This window comes from Cladophialophora bantiana (genome assembly GCF_000835475.1).
Source record: "Cladophialophora bantiana CBS 173.52 unplaced genomic scaffold supercont1.8, whole genome shotgun sequence".
NCBI classification, from domain to species: domain Eukaryota; kingdom Fungi; phylum Ascomycota; class Eurotiomycetes; order Chaetothyriales; family Herpotrichiellaceae; genus Cladophialophora; species Cladophialophora bantiana.
In genome coordinates this window covers 38,842-64,436 of record NW_015971582.1, presented here as the reverse complement: position 1 = coordinate 64,436, position 25,595 = coordinate 38,842, and the positions used below count along the sequence as shown (strand labels likewise).

The 25,595-nt window shown below is 52.1% G+C and overlaps 6 protein-coding genes across 6 annotated transcripts; 3 read left to right on the top strand and 3 right to left on the bottom strand.

The window, feature by feature from the left end:
* Positions 1-5,633: 5,633 nt before the first annotated feature.
* Z519_05686 (uncharacterized protein) lies at positions 5,634-6,206 on the bottom strand (the record flags this gene model as incomplete). Its single annotated transcript, XM_016763426.1, has 1 exon — positions 5,634-6,206. One exon carries the CDS (start codon positions 6,204-6,206, stop codon positions 5,634-5,636), a length of 573 nt encoding a protein of 190 aa, XP_016619750.1.
* A 5,938-nt stretch (positions 6,207-12,144) lies between these two features.
* Positions 12,145-13,332, bottom strand: Z519_05685 (uncharacterized protein; the record flags this gene model as incomplete). The annotated part of the gene is made up of 1 exon (XM_016763425.1): positions 12,145-13,332. The coding sequence occupies one exon, from the start codon at positions 13,330-13,332 to the stop codon at positions 12,145-12,147; it is 1,188 nt and encodes a 395-aa protein (XP_016619749.1).
* A 954-nt stretch (positions 13,333-14,286) lies between these two features.
* Positions 14,287-15,171, top strand: Z519_05684 (uncharacterized protein; the record flags this gene model as incomplete). Its single annotated transcript, XM_016763424.1, has 1 exon — positions 14,287-15,171. The coding sequence occupies one exon, from the start codon at positions 14,287-14,289 to the stop codon at positions 15,169-15,171; it is 885 nt and encodes a 294-aa protein (XP_016619748.1).
* Positions 15,172-16,527: 1,356 nt separating this feature from the next.
* Positions 16,528-16,944, top strand: Z519_05683 (uncharacterized protein; the record flags this gene model as incomplete). Its single annotated transcript, XM_016763423.1, has 1 exon — positions 16,528-16,944. One exon carries the CDS (start codon positions 16,528-16,530, stop codon positions 16,942-16,944), a length of 417 nt encoding a protein of 138 aa, XP_016619747.1.
* A 2,718-nt stretch (positions 16,945-19,662) lies between these two features.
* Positions 19,663-21,112, bottom strand: Z519_05682 (uncharacterized protein; the record flags this gene model as incomplete). Its single annotated transcript, XM_016763422.1, has 4 exons — positions 19,663-19,828; positions 19,890-20,239; positions 20,292-20,804; positions 20,870-21,112. The coding sequence occupies 4 exons, from the start codon at positions 21,110-21,112 to the stop codon at positions 19,663-19,665; spliced, it is 1,272 nt and encodes a 423-aa protein (XP_016619746.1).
* A 690-nt stretch (positions 21,113-21,802) lies between these two features.
* Positions 21,803-23,280, top strand: Z519_05681 (uncharacterized protein; the record flags this gene model as incomplete). The annotated part of the gene is made up of 9 exons (XM_016763421.1): positions 21,803-21,850; positions 21,902-21,945; positions 22,008-22,093; positions 22,148-22,312; positions 22,364-22,389; positions 22,444-22,478; positions 22,525-22,662; positions 22,762-23,014; positions 23,110-23,280. The coding sequence occupies 9 exons, from the start codon at positions 21,803-21,805 to the stop codon at positions 23,278-23,280; spliced, it is 966 nt and encodes a 321-aa protein (XP_016619745.1).
* Between the last annotated feature and the right edge of the window lie 2,315 nt (positions 23,281-25,595).

The following is a 25,595-nucleotide window of genomic DNA, read 5'->3' as shown; positions in this document are numbered from 1 at the left end:
GGGGGATATGCATACGAGGCATCATGACCATGATCAATTGTCATTGACACACATTGGGATAGCTCGATGTTTCGGTGGCACGATGGCTTGATGGCTGGCAGCTTGTCCAACCAAAACATTCCTCGCCCCCGCTTCTGCGTGACCCCCCTGCTGCAATGGTATGTCGTCAACCACACCCTCTTCCTGGTCCTTCTGCTGTAAGGGGCAAAGGGGGCTTTCCGCTAGATCAAACTGGTTCACGCTTCTCAGGGATCCAAGGGCTCTCCTCCCAGTTTGAGCATGGTTGCTGCCGCTACGTGCCGTTTCGCGGCCAATTCTCGCCCGGAGGGCATTCCACAGCTCGGACCACTTAATGATCAGCGCTGCCGCGCCCTCGCGCCCTAGCGAGGCTGAACCACCGCTCTCTCCTCACACGCCCCCCAGCCTCACTCTCGAAATCGGGCAACCTCGACAAGACATGCAGGGCGTGGCAGATCAAGCTCCATGAACACCACCCCGAACTGCGGAGACGAGTCGTGCACCACACAAGGACGGAATGGACGGGCTTGATCCGAAAGATGGCATTTTCTCGCTTCAGGCTTCGGGCTTCAGGCTCCTGCGCGTCGACCACGGCTGACCAGGGGGGCTTCGGGCAAATCGGAACGCGTTCCAGCATTTCCTACGACTAAGTAGTTACTGGACGCGTCAATGGGTAGGTGTGGATGGAAAGCGAAAGCGGGGGGAGTGTGGTCACCGCTTGTCGACTAGGGCCTGTTCTCCGCCTGTCTTGCTGTCTGTCGCAACTTCTCCATCAAGGTCCTGTTTTCTCTGTCAAAGTCCTCCTTGCTTTACAAGGGGCTTCGCTTCCCCGCCAAGGCCATTGGTGGACCGCAGAAGAGGAAAACTTCGGAAGTTACTTTGCAAGTGACAGGGTTCCACCTCAATCACGCAGCCAATATCATCCAAGAATCGACGGCCCACGGATTAAGTCCCAGTGATCCCCCTGTTATACCGAGTACACCACCGTTCACCGATTGTGGCTGCTTCCCATCTCGGGTCCAGGGATGGCAATTGCGTTCAGATATGTGTTTTCTGTGTCAGATCCACTGTCGTGCCAGAAAATACTCGGGAGAATCCGACCCCCCCACGGCAGATACGGGAAGCTCCAATTTCAGCCATCTGCCTCACCATTCGCAGGACCACCTGTCATTCAAGACACCTTGCATGTCATCCACAACGCCCATGGTCCTTGAGAACCAGAAAGGGCGGGCTGCTGCCACTAATTGGGATGTGAGACATGAGCAATGGGCTTGACATGATGATAGAAAACCTCTGTCGCCCCCGGGGGGTTCTTGTTTCTCTCCCCCTAGAGATGAGGCTCTTCGCCATCCAAGCTCGTTCCTTCTATAACTGGTCGCCACGAGTCCTCCTGCCTGGACATACAGATCAAGCATCCTCTCCAACCCTCTTCCACACGACGGTTCGACCGTTGCCCGGACCGACAACCTCCAAGGCTGCCAGATCTGCAAGCTAAGCGAGGGCTAGAATGGATACTTCGTCGGGTAAGGAGATCTCCACTCTCTGTTACCTCCAGTAAATGTTGGACTTATCGATCAGCAGATCTGATTTTCGCAAAGAGACCACTTACTGTGGCGCCGCGAGGAACTCCTCCCGGGGATAACGACGGTCACGAGCCATACGCAAGACCGCAGCCTCTGTCGATTCTATCTGCAGCCTTGCAATCAGACGAGGAAAAAGACTGGCTGGATCAACTCGATGGAAGAAGAGTTCAAAGAGAGATGCTGTCTCGCGAACTCAATGCTGCGTTGACACACGCCATTCTCACGTGTCGATATTCTGGCGCAGCTCAAATGGTGGGGTCGTTGCTTGTGCTTCTGCCGACAGATGTCAAGGCAAGAGAGCGAGCGGAGATATTCGCCTCGCTGAGGAGGCCCGAGTATCCTCCCCTCCCCGACGACACCGAACCTGGATGTACCTTTTGACCGTCGGAAAGGGATGGAGTCTGGAACATGGCATTCTTATTCCACTCCATTCCATACTGGTGGGATACGATACTTTCGAGGGACATTGATCAGTTGGCACAGTTTTGTTGCTCGCGAGGATTGTATTTGTACGGAGTTGTGGTTCAATAGACATTATGTCGGGTCAAGCATTTTCGACTCCTTGAGCGCTGCAGCGAGATGATATAGCCTGGTCTGACCCACCCCGCCCGCCGTGGCTCTCTAGGCTCACGGGTGAAGCCCGGGAGGCATTGCGCGACCCCTGGAGCAACTCAGAGGACGCTGTGAGGCAGAGGGCTCTGATGGAGGTAATGGGGCGGTACCTCGTATGATATTGAGCATCTATGTAAGTCTGTCTGGCAGCTATGTACCGAGTACTGAGGAATAGGCGCCAAGGGCGTCTCTTTACACTTACCACAAAGTCCTACACGAGGATCTGTAGGTATTACTCGAGAATGAAAACCAATTGATTGCCATTCACGCGAGGGTGAGCGGAGGCCTCTGTAAGCTGAGCCTTTGGCTGAGCATCACGGAGCGCTTCCTGAGTACGCTCCGAGCCATCCCTGAAGAAATCCACCGGGGGCCCTGAATCTGGCTCCTTACGATCGGCAATACCTCGTACCTACGTCTCGCCTAGGGATCTGTAAATAATGGGCTGTTGAGTCGCTACAAGGTTGCTTCCGCGACACTAAGTTTCCTGGCATATATATTCGAACTTCAGCAGCTGCCTCCTCGGGGCTATTTCAATTAGCGTCATGCGCTCTGAGGTATAGACCGCCTTGACATCCGTCACTTGGCAACGTTGAGGGGGAGATGTTGCGTTTGATTGAACAAGGCTGGCAGACATGAGTTCGACCCTAGTGGAGGGTAGCCTGAGCGGAACCCAATATGCAGATGTTCCTGACAAGAAGCGGCATCCGTGGAAAAAGGTGTTGTGGGATCGGGGGCAGAGCCTTCAGATGATAGTCGATCCGTCCCAGACTGATGGCAGGGAGAATTGGACGGGGGGTGTAACTCTCACCCAACGTAAACCCCAACAAGGTTAGATGTTGATCAACGATGGTGAATTAGGATGGCACACAATTCCCTTCCCTTATCCTCGTCTAGCCGGTACTTCAAGTCCACAAGGAAAATGACGCATCGACTCTGAAATATATCAGCCTTCGGGAATTGATGTTTCCCTTTTCTTGCCGATATGTCCGAGAATCTTGACCAATTTTTCTCATTTCTGCTATAGCAGTAAGATCGGGTTAGGGACCGCCCCGCTGAGCTTTGCTCTTGTCCACCCGTGCCAACGATCTTCACCTCCATCGCAGAATTTCCCCATGAATATGTCCTTGGTTAAGAGACTGACGGGGCAGTGCGTCGTCCAGTATGCCGTAAGGTATTCCATTTTCTGGAAGTAAATTTCCCTTGATCGTTACGCAGAATAGGGACTCGGAGAGCTATTAAATTCATTTGTAAATTTTGGTTTTTTTTTTAGACTTGCTTCTTGTTCCCATGCTTGGGTGAAATCCGTGCAAATGTTACTATAAATTTTGAAATCATATGTCTTCTTCACTCCTCTCTGTTCCTCACCGAACTCCCATCCGTGGTCGATCAAAGACTTTAATTCTAGTCTCATACTTTGTCAGCATGGTCACCGTTCCTGTTCTAGCAGCATGGCTCCAACCAGATACAGTTGTAAACGCTTTTCGAGAGTCTAAATTTTGGTGGTAAGCCTGGAGACATTATTCACCTCTCTTTGGACAGTGTATTCAGACAAGCCTACCACAACCACTTCTGGCCGTTAGCCGTTGCACGATGGGTATTCCTGGTTCCGTTTTGTGGAGCCCGGAGCCACAGTTAGATCAGGAATGAGAGGCGCAGCGGTGGTCACCTACGGCTTGAATGGATGAATGGCATGGGTCTGAGGTAAACGATTGCATACTGTACGACTCGAGGCGAGAAATAGCTCTCGACTCTGTGCGCGGGTCAGCTGTAGCGCATCGGAGTCCTCTCTCCCCCTCCTTCATTTCACACCCTCTCTATTTCACAGCTTCCTCTATTTACTGTCTTTATGGCTGTCGTTGTTGAGAGGCTGCGCATTGCTATCCAGAATGTCGAACATCTAATCATACATAAGACCCCCTGATTCGTCTAGACATCCTCGCCGCTAAACTGTGGAACTCGGGTAGAGTCAGCTATAATTGTGTGGTATTGTGGAAACCCGAAAGTAAGCCCGGACTCCTTTTCAATGCTCAAAGCTTGAATACCCTTGTTTCCCACCAGGATGCCTTCCCTCCTCGATGAGTTGCTTGAACGTCGCATCATACCTGTTGGCAGCAAAACGCTACTGTGGCAAACCAACCAATCCACCAATGCTTCATCCGAGCCCTCTCTATAACAGCCTCAGTGCCACCGTTGGTCGACAGCGAGGTCTGGACAGATCTGGCCAGGTCCAGATCTATTCAGCAGACCGCGTGTTGTCACAGTGCAAATAGTATATAGATAGGCAGAGTCTCTCTGAATAGCCAGCCGAACACAATCAAGCAGATAGGATCCCAACTGTTCTGTGTACAACAGTACCAGTCACCACTGACACGCGATGGGGCGATGGCTCATGGCCCCCGATCTGGTGCAATGCTTACTTGAAACCAAAAAGTATCTCTCTTACAAGAGAAGGCTGGTTAGTACTGGCCCCAACCATGACGACCTGACTTCTCCCACAGGAACCAATGCTATTAAAGTCGCGAATCGCTGGTCCTCCTGTTCTTAACCAAAAGGTCCATCGCGACTTGTTCTGACGATTTTCGTGAATGTGTTGACACTTGCCGTCGACTGTCTCCAAAGAACTTGAAACAATTCATTCTTCCTTAATGCTGTTAAAGAACCGGGCGTTGATTTCGAGCTTCAGGTTGTCATTGTTGGTGAATGATCGACTTGATAACCTTTGGCACGTGGCGTAAACATGGCAGGAAAACGCAACCATCAAACTATGTTCATACTATCTAACCAAGTTCCTTTTCAGTGGCTCTGGGTGGAGTGTGGGCCCTGACCAACCTCCGGACGAGACGAGACGCAGGGTTGATCTTGTTATCAAGTACGACGATAATAGAGGCTAGCCTCGCGTTCTCTATTTCATTTAATGGCCAGCAGAGCACTGCGCCTTTGCCGTATCCGGTGCGCTCTCGGCCGGATATGTTCTCTCATCATCTGAGTGGAAAATGGATTTGTTGACGCCCAATGCTGGTATCTTACCACTCGAGTCACGTATCTTCCACGAATCAAAAGTCTCAAGTCCCATTTGGGAATGCTTGAATTAGACTCAGACTTGGACCAAAGCCACCGATCATAAATACAATCGTTATCTCCTCTGGAAACGAGCGGATGTAATGCCCTCCCAGTGACAGGAATGCAATTAGAGACTGCTGCTATCCTGAAGACTCAACAAAAGAACTAACTCCCCCTCGACGTCAGCCAAGGTGCCACGGAACACGGCCCTTCAGGTAAGGCAAAAAAGAGGGAAAAGAAACGGCGCAGCGAATGTGAGAGAAGACGCAAAGCCTCGACACCGAAGATAAATACATATTCCAGGCTTCCCCTGTCCTCCCCCTTCTCCCCAACCAAACAAAAACCAAAAAGGTGCCAGTATCAATGACGCTGAGGCCGTTTTCGATCCTCGGGTCGCATCCAGGAATACCGCTTATGTGTCCATTCCACCATGCGTGGAACACGAGAGTCTGGGCGTATCCTTCGGCTCTTGACGCCTTTCCTCTTGGAAAAGCCGTAATACAGGCCTTGAAGGGCCACCAACGCCCTCCCCTTGCCGAACTTCTCCCAAAACTCCTTCCCCACAACCCGCCAGTCCTCACCGAGGTCCACTCGATGATACCAGACAAAGAAGCCATGTTCTTCAGTGTAATGGTGGCATGGCCGGCCGGCAGGGGCGCCTTTGTCGTCGAATTCCTCCTTTGGCTCTTCTGGAGAAACTATGAATGAAATGCTCATGGTCGGACTCGGACTCGTTAGTTGTCCGGCCCCGCTTGCATGATTGGACGGCTTTTCATTTGGGAGCATGACAGCTGTCTGTCCGTCTCCGGAGCTGCTGGAGCCAGCACCACCATTAAAGGGTGTGTGGGTCTCACTGATGGCGCCTTTAGCCATTGGCTGAACAGAGCCAGCATCATCGTTCAGAATGGACTGAAGGGTGGACTTCAAGGCCATGTCCAAGGAAGGTTAGCAAAGAGAAGTAACTGTCCTTGTGTTGGAGAGAGATGAGAAAACAAAGGGAGGAGAAATCCGTGCCCAAAATCCCGGGCGATAACTGCGTTGATGGCGCCGTTATTGACCCGATCAATAATGAGTTCGAGGGCCTTCAAGAGCCTGAGACAGAGGCAGACCTAAAGGGGAGGGATTGAAATCTTTTCATATCTTTTGGTGGAAGCCAGGCCAGCCGCCAGCAGGAAGTACCCCGCTCAGAATCTTCTCAGCCTTCTCGCATCGAGTGTCCTCTCCTCTTCCGGGGATGAAGAACGGACCATGCTGAGTTGAACGCTTGGGAAGTCACGCCTCGATGAGAATCCAAGAACCACAGTTCCCCGCCTCTTCTGTTCGTATTCAGTTCCATGACAAGAGACAATTCGTTGAAGGTCGCCGACCGAACGCATTGTGGGACGACCGAATTGGCCTAGTGAAAGCGTAGTCGAATGAGGGTCGTGCGTGTTAGCGAACGCCAGAATCTGCTAATGACGCGAAGATCGAGCATCAAGCAGGGGGCAGACGGTCTGCTCCTGATGGCTAGAGTTGAGATCTCTAGTGTATTCCGGTAGGTCTCTGTCATTCTCGGTGAGCTTTTTTGTTCGCGACCCCTGTGATCGTCGGAGATCATACCCCATACAGCGTCTCATTCGGCCCTTGACATCAAGCCGTCACCCCTGATCTCGTACATTGCAAGACTTCCGTCGACCTAAAGTAACGCAGAAGCTCTATTCCGAGGCTAACCCCAGCAACTGCCCCAGGTATTGTCTGCATGGAGCCCAAGTCGGCGAGCGTGAGAAATGGAGAAGGGGCCGTGCAGGCATTTGCGGCATCCAGAAATCTCGCCAGTGCGAGCCACTCATGCACGCAAAGACCACCATTGCCAGCTCTCCAGTGACCACCAGGACCTGCTCATCCAAACACGCCTCTGGGTGGAGAAGTCGGATTAGGGCAGATCAGCTCAGCCCTGGCCGCCAGCTAAAGAGAGTGAGGAAGGATGGTGATCCAGACAGCCCCCCGCAATACGCCCGAAAAGTCCTTCCAAGCGAGGACCGGGGAGCAAAACAGGCCCAAAAGCGGCATAGGCCCGATCTTGGTCGACCATGGAGCCCCCGCATATTTGGTCTGGATCGAGCTTTGGCCACTGATCGGCGAGTTGGAGGGACCAAGACATGGCAAACAGCAGAGCGTCTCAAGCGCAAGGAGCCTCATTTCCCAGACGCCTTCCCGCTCGTTTCGGGCTAGCACTTGGACTAGAAGCTTAATAGGAGTACCGAGTACTCGGTACCACTGACACAAAGTCGACCATCTACCCCAGAAGGTGATTGGGCACGGGCGGCCAGCTGTACGTAAAACCTCGACTCGTTTTCGGATTCCACTATCTACCTCTACAGGTATATTCTGGTGCAAGGGCACTCGAGATCACGGAGCCCTTGCATCCCACCTGCTTGATACAGCAAGTGTTCTGGCGATTTGTCTGAGGGCCACCAGATGTCCAGCTTGTTGCTTCGCGTTGGTCTTTCGGTATTCCTGCAGTATTGTTCAAAGAAAGAAAGGAAGATGCTGATCTCTGTTGCGGGGCTGTAATCTGTCGTTCTTCTTGGTATAAGGAACATCGCAATTTGGCTTTAACAAGTCAGGAAACTGCTTCAGCTTCGACAGGTTGGAGTTCACCACGGGTTTCTCGTGTCTCCACCAGGGTACATCGCAGAGGCGGATGAGAATGATGGCGACTGGTAGATAATTGGGGGTCACTAATTTCGAGTACTTGTTCTTATACTATGACATACCTCAAAGCATCCAGGCCCGGTAGGGCTGGGGTGATTTGGGCTCTGGATTGACTACATCAGAACCCAGCACGTACTTAGAACTAGTGAATTTCGCGGGGGAAAAAATAACCACTTAAACAGAGGCATTCATCACCGGGCAGGGCTAGATGAGAAGAACATATCGAGCAAAATTCCCCGTCCAGTGGAAACCTATCCTGCCACTGACATGCCACAGCTTGGACCATGATTGACATGTACCCTTCTCCAAGCTGGCATGCTTTGAGCCACCACCAAAGTATTACCCGGTATGGCGCGGACATTTGGCCTGCACAGACCAACGCTCCCCACCAAAAGTTTGCGGTAGACCTTGGGTCTTGTCTTGAGCTCGGTGGCTGAGAAGCGGTTGACACAGTTGGGTTGGTTCATAGCTCTCGATAGTTCATGGACGATCGGATCAGGGATCAAAGAAACACCGTCGTGCGTGATCGCCAATGTCCGGGAGATTTTTGGTGCTTCATGTCGCTTCTGCATGGTTGGGCCTGTAGTGGCAGTGTCGGGGACGCACGGGGCATTGATTCCTGGATGATCCCCGTCTACCAATCCTCAAGAGACCCCAGAACCCTTCCGAATAGGCTCCCTAGGAATCCCGACTCAGGCTCTACCGAGCCCTACCTGAGGCACTGGCTTCTCGGAAAGTCTGTCACGCACAGGGCAGCCCATATTTGTTCCACCAACGTAGGGGACATGCAGCCGCGAAGGAGCTTCGACCCTGAGAACAGCGGACTGGGGATACAGATGACTGTCCTTTTATTACATGCTATCCCCAACACCCCTTCCATGTCGCCTCAGTTTGCACGCAGCTTCTGCGGAGGCCAACGTCGACACAGCGTTGCCCGCCCAAACCCTCCAAAATGTATCGGATATAGATATAATTCACAAACAAGACAGAAAAGAGCAGTCTCGACGACTCCTGAAAGTTATAGGAGGATTACCTGGTAATGCATTATGATGCAGGTTCATGCAGGTGCAGCACCTGTTTTTGAGATGATTTGAGGTGGTAAGCTAGCTAGGTCCGCAGCTCCCATTGGTTGAATACTCTAACTGACGTCAGCGGCCGGTTAGCTCAACGGCTTGGCTGGCAAGGCTGGCAATGTTGACAAGGCCGAGCCAGAGACTCGGTGGCGAGATGCATTCGGACAACTCGACAATGTCCGTTTCCTGGCTCCAGGTGGCTTGCCGCGGCAAAGGGAGACAAAGGAAAGGAGGCCAGACGACTCGAATTTGGATTATTTGGTTATACTCCATGTCTCCAGTCGATTTAGGCTGTCCCCGACACAACATCACCTCAGTGGCCTTCACTCTCACTATCGGAGCGGGGCCTGTTAGCAACAGTCCAAGCCATTGTCTCTACGCCCATAATTCAGCCGAAGCCGCAAACCGCGTGCCAAAATCTGAGGAGGCGACCAGGACGCCTGGGATTGCCAAAAGCAGCTTCAACTTCGGGCGAACACTTTTTCGTCCACCCAGACCTCCAACATTTAGAACACTCTTGGACTTGCACCCGCAAATATCGGAAGGTTCTGCTCTCGAATATTAGGAAATCCTACTGTTTCAGTGGATGCGCCTGACATATCATGACCCGCCCATAGTGCATGAACACGACGGTGAGTTGGTGATAGTCCGACTAACCTCCGCGATCAGCTTTTGCAAAGCGAATTGTATCACAGACAAACGGCACAATAGCAGAAGGATGGCATGGAGAAGTTGCGCCGTGACCGCGGCCGGGGGCTGAAAAGAGGCAAGCCGTCCTGCCAAGGTCGCCGGGCTGGAGCTGCAAAATCTTTCGTTGAGTTTATCGACCACTCAATCAGGTATGTCATAGCTGCAGTAGGATACCGGTATATAGTCACTCGTCGATTAGAACTGAGGCGAAAGCGAGCCGAGCCTGTGAAAGTCAGTCCCCAAAGGAGCAAACAGAAAATCAGTCCATCTTACTTTTTCAAGCTGGATGGCTAGGATCTGTTTCTCGGCTTCTTTAACTTAAGCACGGGTCAATTTGATCATATCCTTCTTATCACGAAGCTCCGATTCGGCATCCGATAACTTAATAGATTGACTTTCGATGTGTGCAAACAGATTCTAGATCGGAAGTAAGGAAACCATCTGAGACCTCATAAGTTTGCCATACCGTGATCAGTGAATGCTTCTGGTCGTCATGACCCTTGTATAAATCCCACTCAGTCATTAAACCCGCTAGCTGCACTTGCAGATCCGACATCTCTTTTTACGTAAACTAGATTCTAAACGACACAGGAACCGTGCATGCGATGTGTAGGAGAACGATTGATGGTAGTTGCGCCGGAACTCAGTTATATCTTGGCCAAGGCAAAGGTGAATGCCGTCTCTAAGCCACGCAAGCGTCATGACTCTCAGTGATGTTGGTCACACAGCATACATTTCGTCGAATGGCAGGAGGACATGTCGCGATGCAAGCGTTTTCGTACCACATGCATTGGTCGATGTCGCGTTCCTCCACGCAGTGCGTTTTCCGTCGCCAAGAGTAGCCGGGCGCCACAGTTTTTGTGAGTCGTCGGACCTGGGGCCGGGGGGGCCGGGGGGGAGGGGGGGGTGCAAGAGGTGTGGTTCGGTCCCCCGCCGGCGTGACCTTGTCTCGAGACAGCACCACAGCCGGCCTGGAACCTTTCCAAAGACTATATACGTCGCATCAAGGATAAAGTGCGCCAGGTTGGTTGAGAAAGGCTGCTTCTGAACCTACAGTAGCACCACCTGAACGTTCCCAAAGGCAGCGGCTTCCACTTACACCGCTCACCCAGGTGGTCATGACGGCAACTTCCAGGAATTGCACCAATTGTACCATGTGTTTGTGTCTGCCCTGACAGTGTTCGTTGTCATTGGGATGCAGTTGACAACTGGATCACCACTCGGAACGGGAGAGGGGATATTTGGCGTTTTGTAACAGGAAACCAAACTCTCTCCCAAGGCATTATCCAACCGAGTCAAAGAAGGCCCGGTAACCCTAACAGTGGACGCCTTTTACGCCGCTTTCATGACCCTCTTCGTTGTGGTTGAGTCGTAGTTACTCCAGCCTAAATTCCATACGTTAGGATAATGCTACAGAGGAGTTTGAAAGACGTACCGTTTACCCGCGCTTATTTGAATTACTTCACTTTGACCTTCAGGGCACCCGGCTGAAATTACATTGCGTTAACACCACTTTCTGGCCATCGCAATGCTATGTTTTAATTAGCAAGTCAGATTCCCCTTTTCTGTCCCGGTTCTAGGTTGGCTGTTAATTGAACGTCGGACGGCCGAAGCCTGCCAAGGGCGTCCCCACCCCAGTGTTGGGTGCCGCCGGCCAGTTGCCCCGGCCGGTGAACCCCCCGGACCGAGGGGTTCCCGGGGAGCCTGCACAGACGGACAGATCGATCTACTTGTTACGAGTTCTAGAATGCCTTGGACCTTGGTTCTCTTACAGATATTTGCAGTTATGCTGTTCACATACCTCCCTCCCTCCTTTCCATGCACGTTTCTGTCAACCAACTCCGCGACGCGTCGGGAGATCATACAGCGGAATAAACGTCGATCTGGCAGTAGAACGCCAATTCAACCCTTCAGCACTCCTCGCTTTGTACCTGTGACGTTCAACCGTGGAAGGGAAGTGGGTGTTTGCATAACCCGCCAGACAGTGCGACGCCGCCGCTCCGAGGAGTGTATTCTCGACACTCTTGCTGTGTACCCCAACAAATTCGACGGGCAAGCAAGCACGCCCGGCTGTAAGGGAAGGAGGCCACGTTCATATTCATGTTCATGTTTATGTCCCTGAAAAGGACTGCTGTCGGAAACGGTATGAGTGACGCCAACATCGTATCTGGAATGGATGTAGCGAGAACATAGCAAGGCCAGGCGTTCAACACCGACATCGCTGTTTCTCCTGCCTTGGGTGGCGTTCTTGTTGCTGGACACCGTCATCGTGGTAGCTGGTTCCTACGGATTTCCGCAAGGCGTTGATTAATAATTCATGCAAGTGTGGGTGATGGATGTGGAACAGAAAAAGGGCTCATTTCTTGGGTTATTACTTGGCTCAGGTGAAAATTAAAAAAAGGCAAAGATATCTATCATCCAGAGAACTCGGCAGAGAGCACACAAAAAAGAACCAGCGGAAAAACCATTGGAAGATACCAGCGCACTTGTTGATCAAAAAGTGTAGGAGCTCCTCCTGTAGACTGTGTCTGTGTAGCAGCACCTGGTGTTGACGAAACTGTAGCTGAAGTCGAAGAGTTGCTCTCTGCTGTGGATTCCTGCTCAAAAGGCCCGATCATGGAGAGTCCCTGAGATCCTAACACCTGATTTGAAGCAGCCGACTGTCCTCCGTTGGTGGTCACATACAGTTTGTTCTTGTCTGTGAGAAGCCTTCCCCAAGCCACTGCGGTCGGCCCTAGAAGCGAACTGTCATTGCTGTTCGCGCTACCTGCAATGATCTGCTCCGTCCCATTGCCGGCGACGCGGCTCACAGCATTGACTTGCTGGCAGATGTAGGCCGTTCCAGCGTTGTCCAGGATGAGGTCGTCCGGTTTCGTGATCTGCGCGATGACCTCGGGATTCGCTGATGCGGTACCGTTGACATGGACAGCGACGCGATAATATAGGTTTGTCCCGGTGTTGGTATAGTAGAGAAAGCCACTTTGATACTTCAAGCCATTGATTCCTGCTGCTCCAGAGGGACTGGGATTCATCGAATCGTCCTTTATCACCGCCACGACGCTTCCTGTGGTGACGTCGACCTTCCAAATCACGCCGGCATACGAATCAGCCGCCAAAACAAATCCGTCCTGTCCATCGATATGCGTGAGTCCGTTAAGGACAATGGCATCCGTAAGTGTCGCGATCTTGCGCGGAATCGGAAGGCTGGTTACCCTTCCGATGGGAAGCTGATGAAAGTCGGCCATGTCAAGTTTAAAGAGTGTGAATGACTCTGGGACAGGCTGCCTTGTTTGGATGGAGAAGTTGCCGGTCGCCACATAGAACACATCCGGTTGAAGTTCAGTGATACCATAAGAACCAGATACGCTCGGAAATCGCGCGACGAGAGTGGCATTGCTGGCTGAAAGGGGGTTGATTTGCAATAGTGTAGCCGCAGGAGCTGAGGTTGTAACAAGGATTTGACCATTGGCTCTTACAGCCAGATTTTCGACAAGGAAATTCGGCAACGTCGCCACCCGTTGGACTGAGTATTCACTGACTTGTGTGCCTTGAGCTGCTGTGACCAGTGCAAAGGTGCACAGAAAAGTCAAAGCACGAAGCATCGTCACTGGGGCAAGGTAAAGTGAAGAAGAGGTGGTCAATATTGGATGGATGAGACCTCCATCTCCGGGAATTGGAGCCTCCTTAAATCAACTCCCCTGATGGCAGTGTCTCTCCTGGGCAGACTGCATCGCTGAGTCCAGTCGATTCCCGACACATTTCCACTGTGGAAACGGAGAGTGGTTTGATCAAGGCCAGGATTCTGGTGTTTGGAAGGTGCCAGAGTTGTTGGTGCTGAAGGTCTTTGGGCCCCAAAGTACCGAATAGGAACACGGCGAAATTGCCCAGGCGGTTCAGCCTCGTCAAGGATCCATGTCTTGGCACTTCGTACACTAAACTAAATGAGCGAATAGCGCGACGGCCGTTCTCCGTTTCGAAATGCAAAATGACCTCTAGAAATTGCAGTCAACTTCGCCTCGATGATCCCGCGTCGAAAGCTAGGTGGGAGTATTGTGGGACAGGAGTGCTGTTACAAAGCTCTCTCAAAGGATCGTTGGGGAGAATCTTTATTCAGCCACACAGCCGTCAGGGGCCAGCCGACTGGGAGAAAGGATCTGAGCCATGAACGAGTCCAGCTACCTCAGCTGTGCCTCCTCTCTTCGTTCACTAAACCCTCTCGGCCATTTGTGAAGTTGAATCTTTCTTTGATACTCGTTGCGAGATGGCCGGTTCGAGAAACTATCATACCAAGACCCGCAACGGGTGTAGCAACTGCAAAAGAAGGAGGGTCAGGGTAGGCCATATGACGTCCCCTTGATTTGTCCCTGAACGATGCTGACTGACTCGCGTTCTAATAACAGTGCGACTTGCAGGCGCCACGATGCAAGCACTGCGACAGACGCGGCGAGGAATGCGACTTCGAGCACTTGGACAGTCCGCTGCCCACGGCTCACACGCTGAGGCCTATCCCAAACCGAACAAATCATGTAATATGCTTGCTGAATCCATCCGCTCCCATGAGTCAACATGTTGAACCCGTTCTCTTGTTGTCGAACTTCGTCTCAACAACCTCCACCACTTTGGCATGGTTCAGTGAAACTCGCTGGACATGGGAGATCGAGGTCCCCCTGCACGCCGAGAACAATGCCTTTCTGCGCCACGCCTTGCTGGCAACGTCTGCGCTGCATATCTGTTTCCTGCAGCCACCGAATCGGAGCGAATATCACCTGGCGGCATGGCGGAACCATAGAGAAGCAACGGTTCAATTTCGATCTAACGTGGCTGAGATAACAAAGGACAACTGCGTCGCAGTGCTGGCCTTCTCCTTGCTGATATCCGTCTTTCAGCTTGGTGCCGCCAGGGCATCCGGCGACAGGACTCTAGAAGAAGCTTTTGGGCAACTTGTTCATGCACTATCAGCCTTGCGGGGTGCGTGGTCCTTGATCGGCCAGCTTCATCCTTACTTGGCTCAAAGTCGGGTGAGCAACCTTTTCCTCCAGAGGCGACACTTTCAACCCGCACCTCTCTACAGCAGCCACCAGCAAGCGTTAGAGCGCCTTGAGTCATTGAACAGTCGCTCGAATGCTCCCCTCGAAACTCGGATTGCACGCGCTGAAGCTATCCGTTTCCTTCATAGTTGGTTCGCCATCACATCTGGATCTCCCTCGACATGGCTACACCTGGTATATTGGCCATCCTCGATTCCAGTGGAATACATGTCGCTTCTGAAACAACGCGACCCGGTCTCCCTGGTGATATTCTGCCACTGGTCTGCAGGAATCGGTTGCAGATCCCAGAAATGGTTTCTCGCTGGATGGGCGCAGCAGACAATTGATCTCGTTGCGAGATTACTGGGACCAGAATGGCATCCTGCTCTTGAGTGGCCAATGAAAGAGACGTAGGGCATGGGATGCTAAGATGACAGCCATTGAGCGGCCGTTGCACGACTGAAACGGGGTTCTGTATCTGTTTCACCTGGGTGACCAGCCACGCCATAACATAAAGTATTGATATTCTCCAACACTGCGACGCCCTCCGTAGGCAGAAGGGACTTCATTCTTTATCGCCGGGCTTGCTCTCTTTACCGATGGCTCCAGGCACATGACCATCATCGCCGAAGGGAAACGGACCTGACCCGGCCAACTGACGCACCACTCCGTTACACAGGATGTCCATCGCCTACACAAGAAGCGTTTGCACAACCCATCCGTCCCTGCTCCGATACCACCAACAAGCCGTCGACTGAAAGATCAATGACTTCGAACATCCAGTTTCAGACCCACCCATGAAAGCACATCCTCTAAGTCACCGTTCCAATTGTAAACAACATGACACTCTTGAGACACATCCTAGCTGGAGTCACCGCTTTGCATGAACAGGCGGGAAGGGATGTACCGCGATATTCGAGATTGACAAGCCTTCGGCTTCTTGAAGAGAAGCGATGGTCATAATCGTCTTCCTCGAGTGATGGTGACGCGACGCGCGGCCCGCAAACGCGAAGTTGACAATGAAAGAGAAAGCGAACAAACAGCAGAGCAAGCACAGATAGCAGGTGCAGACCTCAAAGTCCTCGTCATTCCTTCCTCTCCTTGCTTGCGTAAATTCTGCGTGCAGCCACGCGATTCGGACTACATTGAGACCCAGCTCAAGGGATAACAGCAGATACTCCCCATAAATCAAATCATCAACATGACAAGACCACAAGATGACTGAAACACGACATGGGGCATGGCTTTCGGGTGGCTTCGCTAAAGACGAACAGCGCAAGAACAAGAGAGAAAGAGGGCACAAATCCTGGATCCCGTGAGGAAGGGTCATAGTGTGGTTTGGGGCTGTTAGATACGCACATCAACGGAACTGGAGGGAACGAACTCAGGGACAACTGGCCTAATTTACGCATCGTCACGGGCGTAATGGCCGACAGTGAAGCAGAGGGAGTAGCCATCCATCCGGGATTGAGAGGATTGAACTTGTGGGGTGTCTATAGGAGGCGAGGTTGGCTGCTTATATATATATACACAGAGGTGGATGTGAAAAGGAGGGGTTGGGTATGCATTTCTAGCACTATCCTCCTTGACAAAGATCAACTTGATGTCAAGATCACGACGAATGTGAGCGCCTCAACCTCAACACATGCTTTGCAAAGCATAGCCGAGAAGACATTAATGGTCGAGATTTGCTCTGAAAGAGGACAAATGGACGATCGGGTGTTTGTACAGTTCCCAACAGAGGCAAGACGAACTCACTTTTCCAGGGAGATGGAGGAAGAGTTGGGGTCCATGGAAAGCCAGCCAGCGTGCGACATCATCTGTGGGGACTGGAATATGGTTAGACACCGGGCCGACACGAACGGTCGAAGGCTTGCGCATCAGAACGACTTGGGCGCAGAACGGCATGTCATCGAGGCACTGGCGGCCAATGAAACAGTGATGGTGGACGGCTGGTGTTTGGTACACCCAATCACGATCTTCGACACCCACCAGAACACGGCGATGATGGAAGAGAGGATGGAGGTCAAGGATGGGAGCAAAGGCACAGAGACCGAGCCCGAACCAACCACCTTCGAAATTATTTCATCCTTCATCCGCATCCTAGCTGACGGTCATTTCTTGATTGCTTTCAAGCCTACTACTAAGAATGAGTCGTTTGATCAGCTAGACTTCCTGAACGCATGAAACGCACATCCGTCGACGATAACCCACCGCCGGCTCCCCTTGAGGTCTCTTCCCTCGGGAAGGACCTAGTAGTGTGTTTTGAGACATCCGAGCAGGTATCCAAGGTGCTGGCTAGATGGCTGAGATAACCCCCGGTATTTGGATCAACGCCTGGTGATAGTCTCGCCTCTGCACACTGTATATCGCATCAAGAATGTGTCCTTGGGTGCAGTGGCTATGGTGATCTCGGCCTTGGTCGCAGCCTTCTCGGAGGACAATTTGAAACTTTTTCAACGAACAATGCGGTTGACGAGAATTGACAAATCCTACGCAGCATTCCACCGCGCACCAAAGCAGTCTATCAAACACCTCCGCTTCGCGGGACCTGGTGGCTCGGAGAGGGACAGTTTCGAAGGGCAGATGTGGACCCCGAAGAGGGTCGCGCTGCATGCGGCACTATCGAAGGACATAAGGCAAACGATGCTTGTCAGCGTTGGGCCTTGGTCGCCTCGTCGGATCACGCAGATCTGGCGAAAAAGAAGGGGCGCAAGGAAGGCAAAGTCACCGCCAAGACCCGACCCGCAAGGGCAAGGCCGCCGCCACTGATTCCTTCGAGGCAGCTTCTAAGAGGTAGGCAGGACTTAAGAGGCTAGACGACACTGGAGAGTGAAGGTTGAGATAGACTACTGGGTCTTGTCATCGGGGAGAAGAGAGGAGCAGGCCGGACACGCCTAACCGGAGACAAATAACCAGTGGTGGAGACATCGGGACTAGGACTAGCCAAACGAAAGATCGACTTCGCATGTCAAGGGATACAGTGACGGGGAGAGAGGATGGTTCTCAAAGCTCCAGTAACCGGATCTACGTTCGAGAAGAGTTGGAGTTGAGGACAAAAGATGGTACATCCTCCCTACTACGACCAGGACGGACCACGGCATGGTGGGGATGAGCATCGTCCATAACCGGGTGGTGCGTGGCTCAGGGCGGTGGATTCCGCCAGCAACTTGATCAACGAAGTCAAGACGCTGGACAAAATCGGGAAAAAAATCTTTCCAGGGGAGTTACTCTAGGAACTGGAAGACGACGAACCTCACCTGGAACAGTCAATGGTGAACAAATGGACGCAATCAATACGATGTGCTAATCCAGACTCTGTTAAGGGACGAACTGACGGAAAGGCAGGAACAGCGACACTTCTGGAAGCGAACGTCAGGACGTACTCAATCTGTGAATTTCCACCTCGATTGTGGCACAACCTTGGACAGCGAGCGACACATCAGACATGGTCGTCATCTTTGGTGTGAGTTTTTGATAGGGACAGAAATCCACATGAACGAGTGGTTCAGTAATTATCACCTTTTCGGTACAACCGAAAGCAAATGTAGTAGGAATCAGGGTATTCTCTTGTGCCATGGCCCATATTCTTGTGTGCATATGATTGGACTAGGTGAAGATCTGTGGCCTGCTTGACGTAGGTTCTTGACTTGCTCGCGAAGAGAGTGTTGGTACATCGTACGAGGACGGCGGTGACAGCCTTGCCTAATAAGGCTTAGCGTTGATAGAGGCCTTTACGTCCCTGTAATTAGACCTGACAACCTACGCAACACTCATGATCACAACACCATATAAAGATTTCCGCGAAAAAGTCCCCTACCCTTCCCCCCCTGCTTAACAGTATGGGTATTTGGTAAAGGCCGCTGCGTCCCAAACTGGCTCCGCCCCTATCAATTCGGTCTCCGTAACTCTTCCGGGCTTCTGAGCCTCGGTGGACGGGTGAATCAAAGAATCCCCCGGGGCTCTCTTTGGGACCTAGAGGGTGCCGAAATGGGTTCTCATCAAGTTTTTGAATAATACCCTTTGCCAGCTGCTGGGACCGAGATGGATGTGGTATTTCTTTCCTCTTCAATGCTTCAATGCTTCAGTTTCTCAATCCTCGCCGACTGCACAGATGCGTTCGTCAAGAAAGTGGCATCCGTGGAAAAGGATGTGGTGGGACTCGCAGAGGTCTGGTATGCAGGATGTTTTGCCAAGGCGCCCTGTCCAAAGGTGCCTCGTACAGACCGTGACGGCACATTGGGCACTTCACCTTCAACTACGTGATTTCTGGTGTCTAATATCGGCTTCTCACCGCTGGCAACCCTTGTTTTCAGCCTGTTGTTGTCGGTTCTGGTGATCTCCTCCATTACTATTGCCTTTTGGAAGGTGGACTGGATTTTACCCTCGACGGACGGGAACTCGAAGGGATTAGCGGCATAATGCCAACCGCCAGGAGCTAGCAAAGATACTCAAAATGGTCGGGTCAGATAGGGAGTAACTCGAATGAACGCCGAGCGAGTAGGACAATGCGCGTTCAGCTTACTTCTCGTACGACCCCCCGAGAAGGGCGAATTTCTTCGTCATTGGACCTGAAAGTGATGAAGGATATTGTGCTCAACCGATCTCTGGGCACCTGGTGGCTGGAAACCTCAACTTTTGTGGATTGAGGAGTCTTCGAGTAAGCAGGTGACATCGTCGACTGCAAGAGCTGGCAAGAGTTCTGCCGATGAGTCAACAGTGTGAAGGTACGATCTCAAAATATAGATTAGTAAATTCAGCAAGAAGTGAACAGCTAGCTTAAGATGAGTATTCTAGGCGTACCTGGCTAGTCCTTGGCCCGGCCAGGTCGAGGGGAGACCCGACTGCTTCTCTATCATACGATGCTTTTTCTTCCCTCTACATCGACCTACGCGGGAGGGCTCGTCAGGCCTCTTCGAGCACCGCTTCGATTATTGAGTTGACGCTTCCAGGAGGTTTGATCACATTGGCTATCTTCAACCTCGGATCAGCCCTGGAGAACAGACTGCGCCAGTCATCGAGCTCTCTCTCTTTTGCGTTGAAGTTTGTCATCATTTCCAGGTCCATCACTCTGCCAGCGTTGTCAGCAATTCAGTCCTGCCAGGGGCTCGGGCAGCTCAAAGTTAGCATACCTAATTTGCCTCTCTTCACTCGGGGCCATGCTTCCCGGCTCTGGCAGAACACCATCCATGACCAGCAGTTTTGACGTCGATTTCAACGCAGGAAGCAGGCTCTTTAGGATAAGGGTTGCATGAGTGTCGGAGTAGTCGTGCAGAATGAACCGAAGTAGATAGACGTCCGCGCCTTGGACCGGCTGTGGGGTGAAGAAATCGTGTGCCTGAAAGGACACGCGGTCCTTCAATTCCGGAGGGAGCGCTGGCTCACCTACCGCGACGATGTCCGGAAGGTCCTGAACCACGAACTTGAGCTGTGGAAATTTTTCCGCAAGGCCGATGCTCATATGGCCAACAGAACCACCGACCTGGCCTTCGTTTAGCACTCGATGACGAAAGAGCAGAGCAAAGGAGACTGACATCGACCACGGTGCCCTCGGTGAAGTCTCCCCAAGGATACCCATCTGTCAGGTGGCGGATGTGGTAGCCATCCGTACTTGTCAACGCCTTCATGGTTTCGGCAAATCTACCGGCGCGCTGCGGGTGGCTCGACAGGTACTGGAAGATTGGCAAGTCGGTGTCGAAAGCAATATTCCAGCCGCAATGGTTCTTCTCTTCGGAAGGGCCCCATTTTTCCGTGGCTTCGACCACTTTGGTCGAGGCTGGAAAGGACTCGCCCAAGGTATAACCGACCCAGTTCAGCGTTCCTTGGTCGCGCACCAGAGCGCTTGACGCGGCTGTATGGGCCACAAAACCGACACGTGGTTCACAAAATATCTTGTTCGTCATAGCTTGCCGTAGTACTCGTTTGAGACGAGCTTCATCCACATTCGCGTCCTTGGCGACGTCCGAGAAGCTCTTCTCGCCATCAAGCGGCACAAATTCGGCGATTCTGAAGTGATAAATCCAGCGAAGGCTGGAGCAATCATGGTACTGTCAAGGTCAATTCAAAGCGCCTCCCCAGATCGAGCATTGGTCGCACAGGAGGGGAAACCAACGTTGCATGAGAGCCATCTTATATGCTCGCTCGGACCGGTCGACAGCACGTACAGCTCGTGTGCAGCTTCCCTTAGGCGTCGGCGCGCGGTCTGAATGTCCTCGGGCAAATCGGACATGTAGAGAGGGGCATCTTTATCGAACGAGAGGTCGGGAAGGCCATTGGAGGCGAGATATTGGGCCAGGATCGAGGTCGCAGAAGAGATGTGCTTCGCCAGATCTTGCATGTATGATCCTTGCGACATGTTGTGCTCGACTTGATGTCGCCAGGACTTCGCCGTCTGGCAGGGAGAGTTGAAGATAAAGGGACAGGTGTGGCGACTGTCTCATGATATTCCAGCCCCTCGCCAGGGTGGGCAGTTGGCGAGCTCCGGTGACAGCTGCCACGTTACCCAACATGCGCCAGCCAACATGCAGCCAACATGCAGCTTGGGCTTCTTGGCCTTCGTCCTTGTCCAATTGTTCGCCCTACTTCCCCGCCCCGAAAGATCAGCGCTGTGGGACAGGGAGGAGGTGTGCGGGTGTAACAGGCGGTATTGTATTCGTGTATCCATGAAGGAGAGTGTCTGACAGCTATCTATCTGTCTAATGGATGCCAAGGCGCTAAGGCTCAACAGCGCAACATCAATCCAGTCGCCGGTCTCGGTACCATCTGGCGCGCCGTATTCCTCTTGTCACATCAATTCGACCCTAGACGGCCCACGTTCCCAGAGTCCCAACCGAAGAGAGCCCCAAAATCTGCGCAGTGCCAGAATTTATCGCTCTGGTGTATCCATGATTTGCCAGTACCTATCGGCCCGTCAAACGCGTCCGCATCCGCACCCGCAGCTCCTGATTTCAGTTCTAGAGCTCCCCGCTTTCGATGACTTGTGGTTCTTAAACTTTGTTGCCTACATCTCCGAAAGCTTGCATTTTATCACTAGCTTATCGGCGGGATGGCCACTCAACCCGTCGATGATGTCGCTCTCGCTCTTGCGGTGGAGGTGAGTTTATCGAAACGAGCTATTTACTCAGGCTTGACAAGTCGTCTACAGGAGGGCGCAGAGGATGTCGACTCTGCTTATGGTGGAGACGAACTGTATGCCGATTCCCCCATGATGCTTCCTTGTTGACGTTTCTCCCGCTGACTTTGGGATGAAGAGCAAGTTATACGACTTCCCTGAGTTACAGCGCCACGAATTACAAATGGGACCACGGCCGCCGATATCATAGTTTCCGAGAAGGCAGTAAGTCCTTGGTTTAATGTTGACGAAGACAAACGCCAACAAACGAGTGAACAGCCTACAGTTTTCCGAATGACGAAGGAGAACAGGAGAGGTACGACATGATGCACGAGGTGCTCCTGACGGCAATGGGAGGAAACCACTTTTTCGCCCCGTTGCAGGAGGGCATCGGCCGAATTCTAGACATTGGCACGGGGACCGGGACTTGGGCCATTCAAATCGGTTGGTGATCACTGACAAGCGTTTCACCCAGGCTGACTTCGTGCCTCGAAGGGGACATGTTCCCTACTGCTCAAGTAGTAAGTCTTGCGTCTTCTCGGCGAGGATGACTCTGACCCAATCTTCACCCCTAGATTGGCAACGATCTGAGCCCAATTCAGCCGCAATGGTAAGAAGCCTCATCCAGGCCAGGTGTGCTTTCTGACGATGCACAGGGTCCCTCCGAACGTATCGTTTGAAGTAGACGACGTCGAATCGGAGTGGCAGTATTCACAGCCCTTCGAGTATATCCACTCCCGTTATATGGCCGGCTCGATCGCTGACTGGCCTGGATTGATGCGTCAATGCTACCAGTGAAGTCTCACTTTCCTCTTTCCCCCCCTCCCCTGGTTCTCTTCCAGCCTCCAATTGTTTTGCCAGTAGTAGCACAGGACTGAGAAGTTTCCTCTTAGAAATCTGAAACCAGGTGCTTGGGTCGAGTTTCAAGACTTCGACCTCCACAACTATTCTCAAGACAATTCGATACCTCCCGATAACAAAGTCAAAGAATGGTATGACACGCTGCTGGACGGCTGCGAGAGAATTGGAAGGACCGCTTCTCCTGGCCCACATTTGGAGCCCTGGGTTCGCGAGGCCGGATTTGTAAACGTCCATCACAAAGTGTTCAGATTGCCTTTGGGTGCGTGGCCGAAGGACAAGATATTGGTATTGCCTGCCCTTCGTTGCATGTTGCACGCTTTGATTGCGGGGCAGCATGGAAGTTGCACCCGCGAAATGCTTTGCTGGACTGACTTGGACAGAAACGAGTCGGTGCACTGAATCTTTACCAGCTCCTCCAAGGCCTCGAAGGTCTCACGCTGGCGCTATTCACCAGGGCCCTAGGATGGTCAGTGGAGGCCATTTATGCCTTTTTGGCGGCAGTCAGGCAGGATGCGATGAAGAAGAATGTGCATATGATTCATGATTTGTAAGGCTCTGCGCGATCATCACCTCGAGTAACCACCTTCGCGGTCCTCGACGCGCACAGTGTGCTGACCCATGACTTTTTGCCGCCTAGCCATGTCGTTTATGCACAGAAACCCACGACGGAGGTGATGTGATCGTGCCTGGAGTTGGATGGCTCCTTATGTTATTCTGCTGCTCTTTTGGTATGGAAAAAATGGAAGAGCGATGAATCTAGTTCTACGGGGGAGGAGGCATGACATTTTGATACCGTGATGGAGGGCTCTCGTTAGGGAAGTGACCTACGACACGAATCGCTTCATGCGACCGCAGGCGGAGAGGCGCTTTCTGGCCAAATTAGGTGACATCAAGATTCGAATGAAAGTTGTACTTGATCACGGTGCTGAAGCGTGGGAACAAGAAAACGTTCAATGACCGGGAAATGGCTAAAAGGCTGCCTTATTGGCGGCAATGCGCGTCTCACAAACGGGATAGACGAGCTTAGCAGCTCTAGACATCCTCAAAAAGCAGCGAAGGCAAACTAACGGTTTCCGGTGCAAGAGCGCACTGACAGGAGACTCCTTAGCAGACTCGAAAGCGAATGTGAGGATGACATGTCCTGACTAGTTGACAGGTTCCTTTCTTCAAGCAACACGGTTTCGTGTAGACGGGTCCAATTGCACTGATTTTACAGGTTGTGTGAGGATTATATGGACGGCTGCTCGACCCGTGCAGTGAACGCTTACTATATTTCGTACACTGCCTCGTGTAGCCAGGGTGGGTATCACACGTGGATGCCGGTGAACCCTCCCACAATCGCAGCAGAATACAAATCAGGTCCCGGTTCCACTTGTTCGGCATCATGTCGCCTGCTGTTCATACGTCGGACAGCGTCCAGCAAGGCCATTGTCAACCAGATTCAGTCAGCGCCGAGGATATCCTTGTCGTTGTTGTCGACGAGCTAGGCGACCATATCAAGACATCGAACAGTCTCACGCCAATGGCACACTGAATTGTAGCCCAAAAATTGCTAGACCACCATGAAGAAAACATCGAGTCCCCAGGGCACAAGGAAGTTGATCCAATTTGCTCATTTGATAGAGGTCGTCCTGAGATTGGATGAAGTATTTGACGTCGTCACTGCTTGGCCCAACTTCTTTAAACCAACTTCTTTAAATTTCGAAGGGCTCCAGCCCCTTCTGGTTTTTCTTCGTCCCTGCTTACAAGCCTTGTTGATTCCGTAGTCTACTTTGTCTTACCGACCCAATGAAGCTTCCGTCGGTGGCTCTGACGTATCTGCATAGTCACTAGCCGGATCCGCGTTGAGCTGCAAAACTGCAACGAGTTTGACTGGGGCAATTTAAAATGGGAATGAATCAGAGACGGAAGTTCTGTGCAGGGGGACGTAGAGGAGAAGCCTTTTCCGCGAAATGATATTGCAGAGATGGGAAAAGAGTTGCACACCAGCAATGTCGAATGAAGATGTCAATATGAGGACTTAGAATCTGGTACCACCGGTAGATCAGGACAATGTACCATCGGAGACCTGCCTAGCTCCCAGTCCCAATAGAATGGATGTGTGAAATGTTTTTCGATTGCGTCGTCCTGTGCTGCTGCTGATCCCGTACATAGCGTTTGGATAAGGTGAGGAATTTCGGCCAGTAGATGACATGGTCAGCGCTGACGGGTCGGCAGTTTCTTTGACATAGGAGGCTGCTTGCTGCATACTTGGGTCATCCATGACGAGTAGGATGATACCGACATTTGGAAAGCGGTATATAGAAGACAGAGTCGTCCACATATGATTGTTCGTCGAATCACGTCGTAGGGCTGGGGTGGGGTACTTGATGAGATGTGAAATTGGGCCATGTTGGTGCCAACCAGAGACTTTCCACCTCTGTCGCGGGACAGCATGGCGGCATTCTACAGGATATCGATGATGGGACACTCCATGAGGCTGTGGGAGGACGTTACCGGCACTATCACTTGTGCGTCAACCTAGAGAATCAAACATGCGTCATTAGGTTCAGAATGGTCGAGACCATGATGGATTTACAACCTGGAGGAAGCATGGCGATGGGTACGGGCGGTACTGTAGATTTTCGGGGTCAAATGGATTCCCACCTCGATGACGAAATGTCCTCCCGTTAACTTTAGACGTAGGGGAAGGTAAGCCGAGTTCACGTGGTGCCAAAAGCTTACCTTCCCTCGGCGGACCATGCTGAGCATGGCTGCGGTCATCACCCTCGATGATTGAACACCTTGAGCTTTTCGCCATTCCTTTTTGCAATTTTTCCGTAGTCGGACTTTGTTGTCTACAAGAGAGTAAAAACCGTCTTCCCAA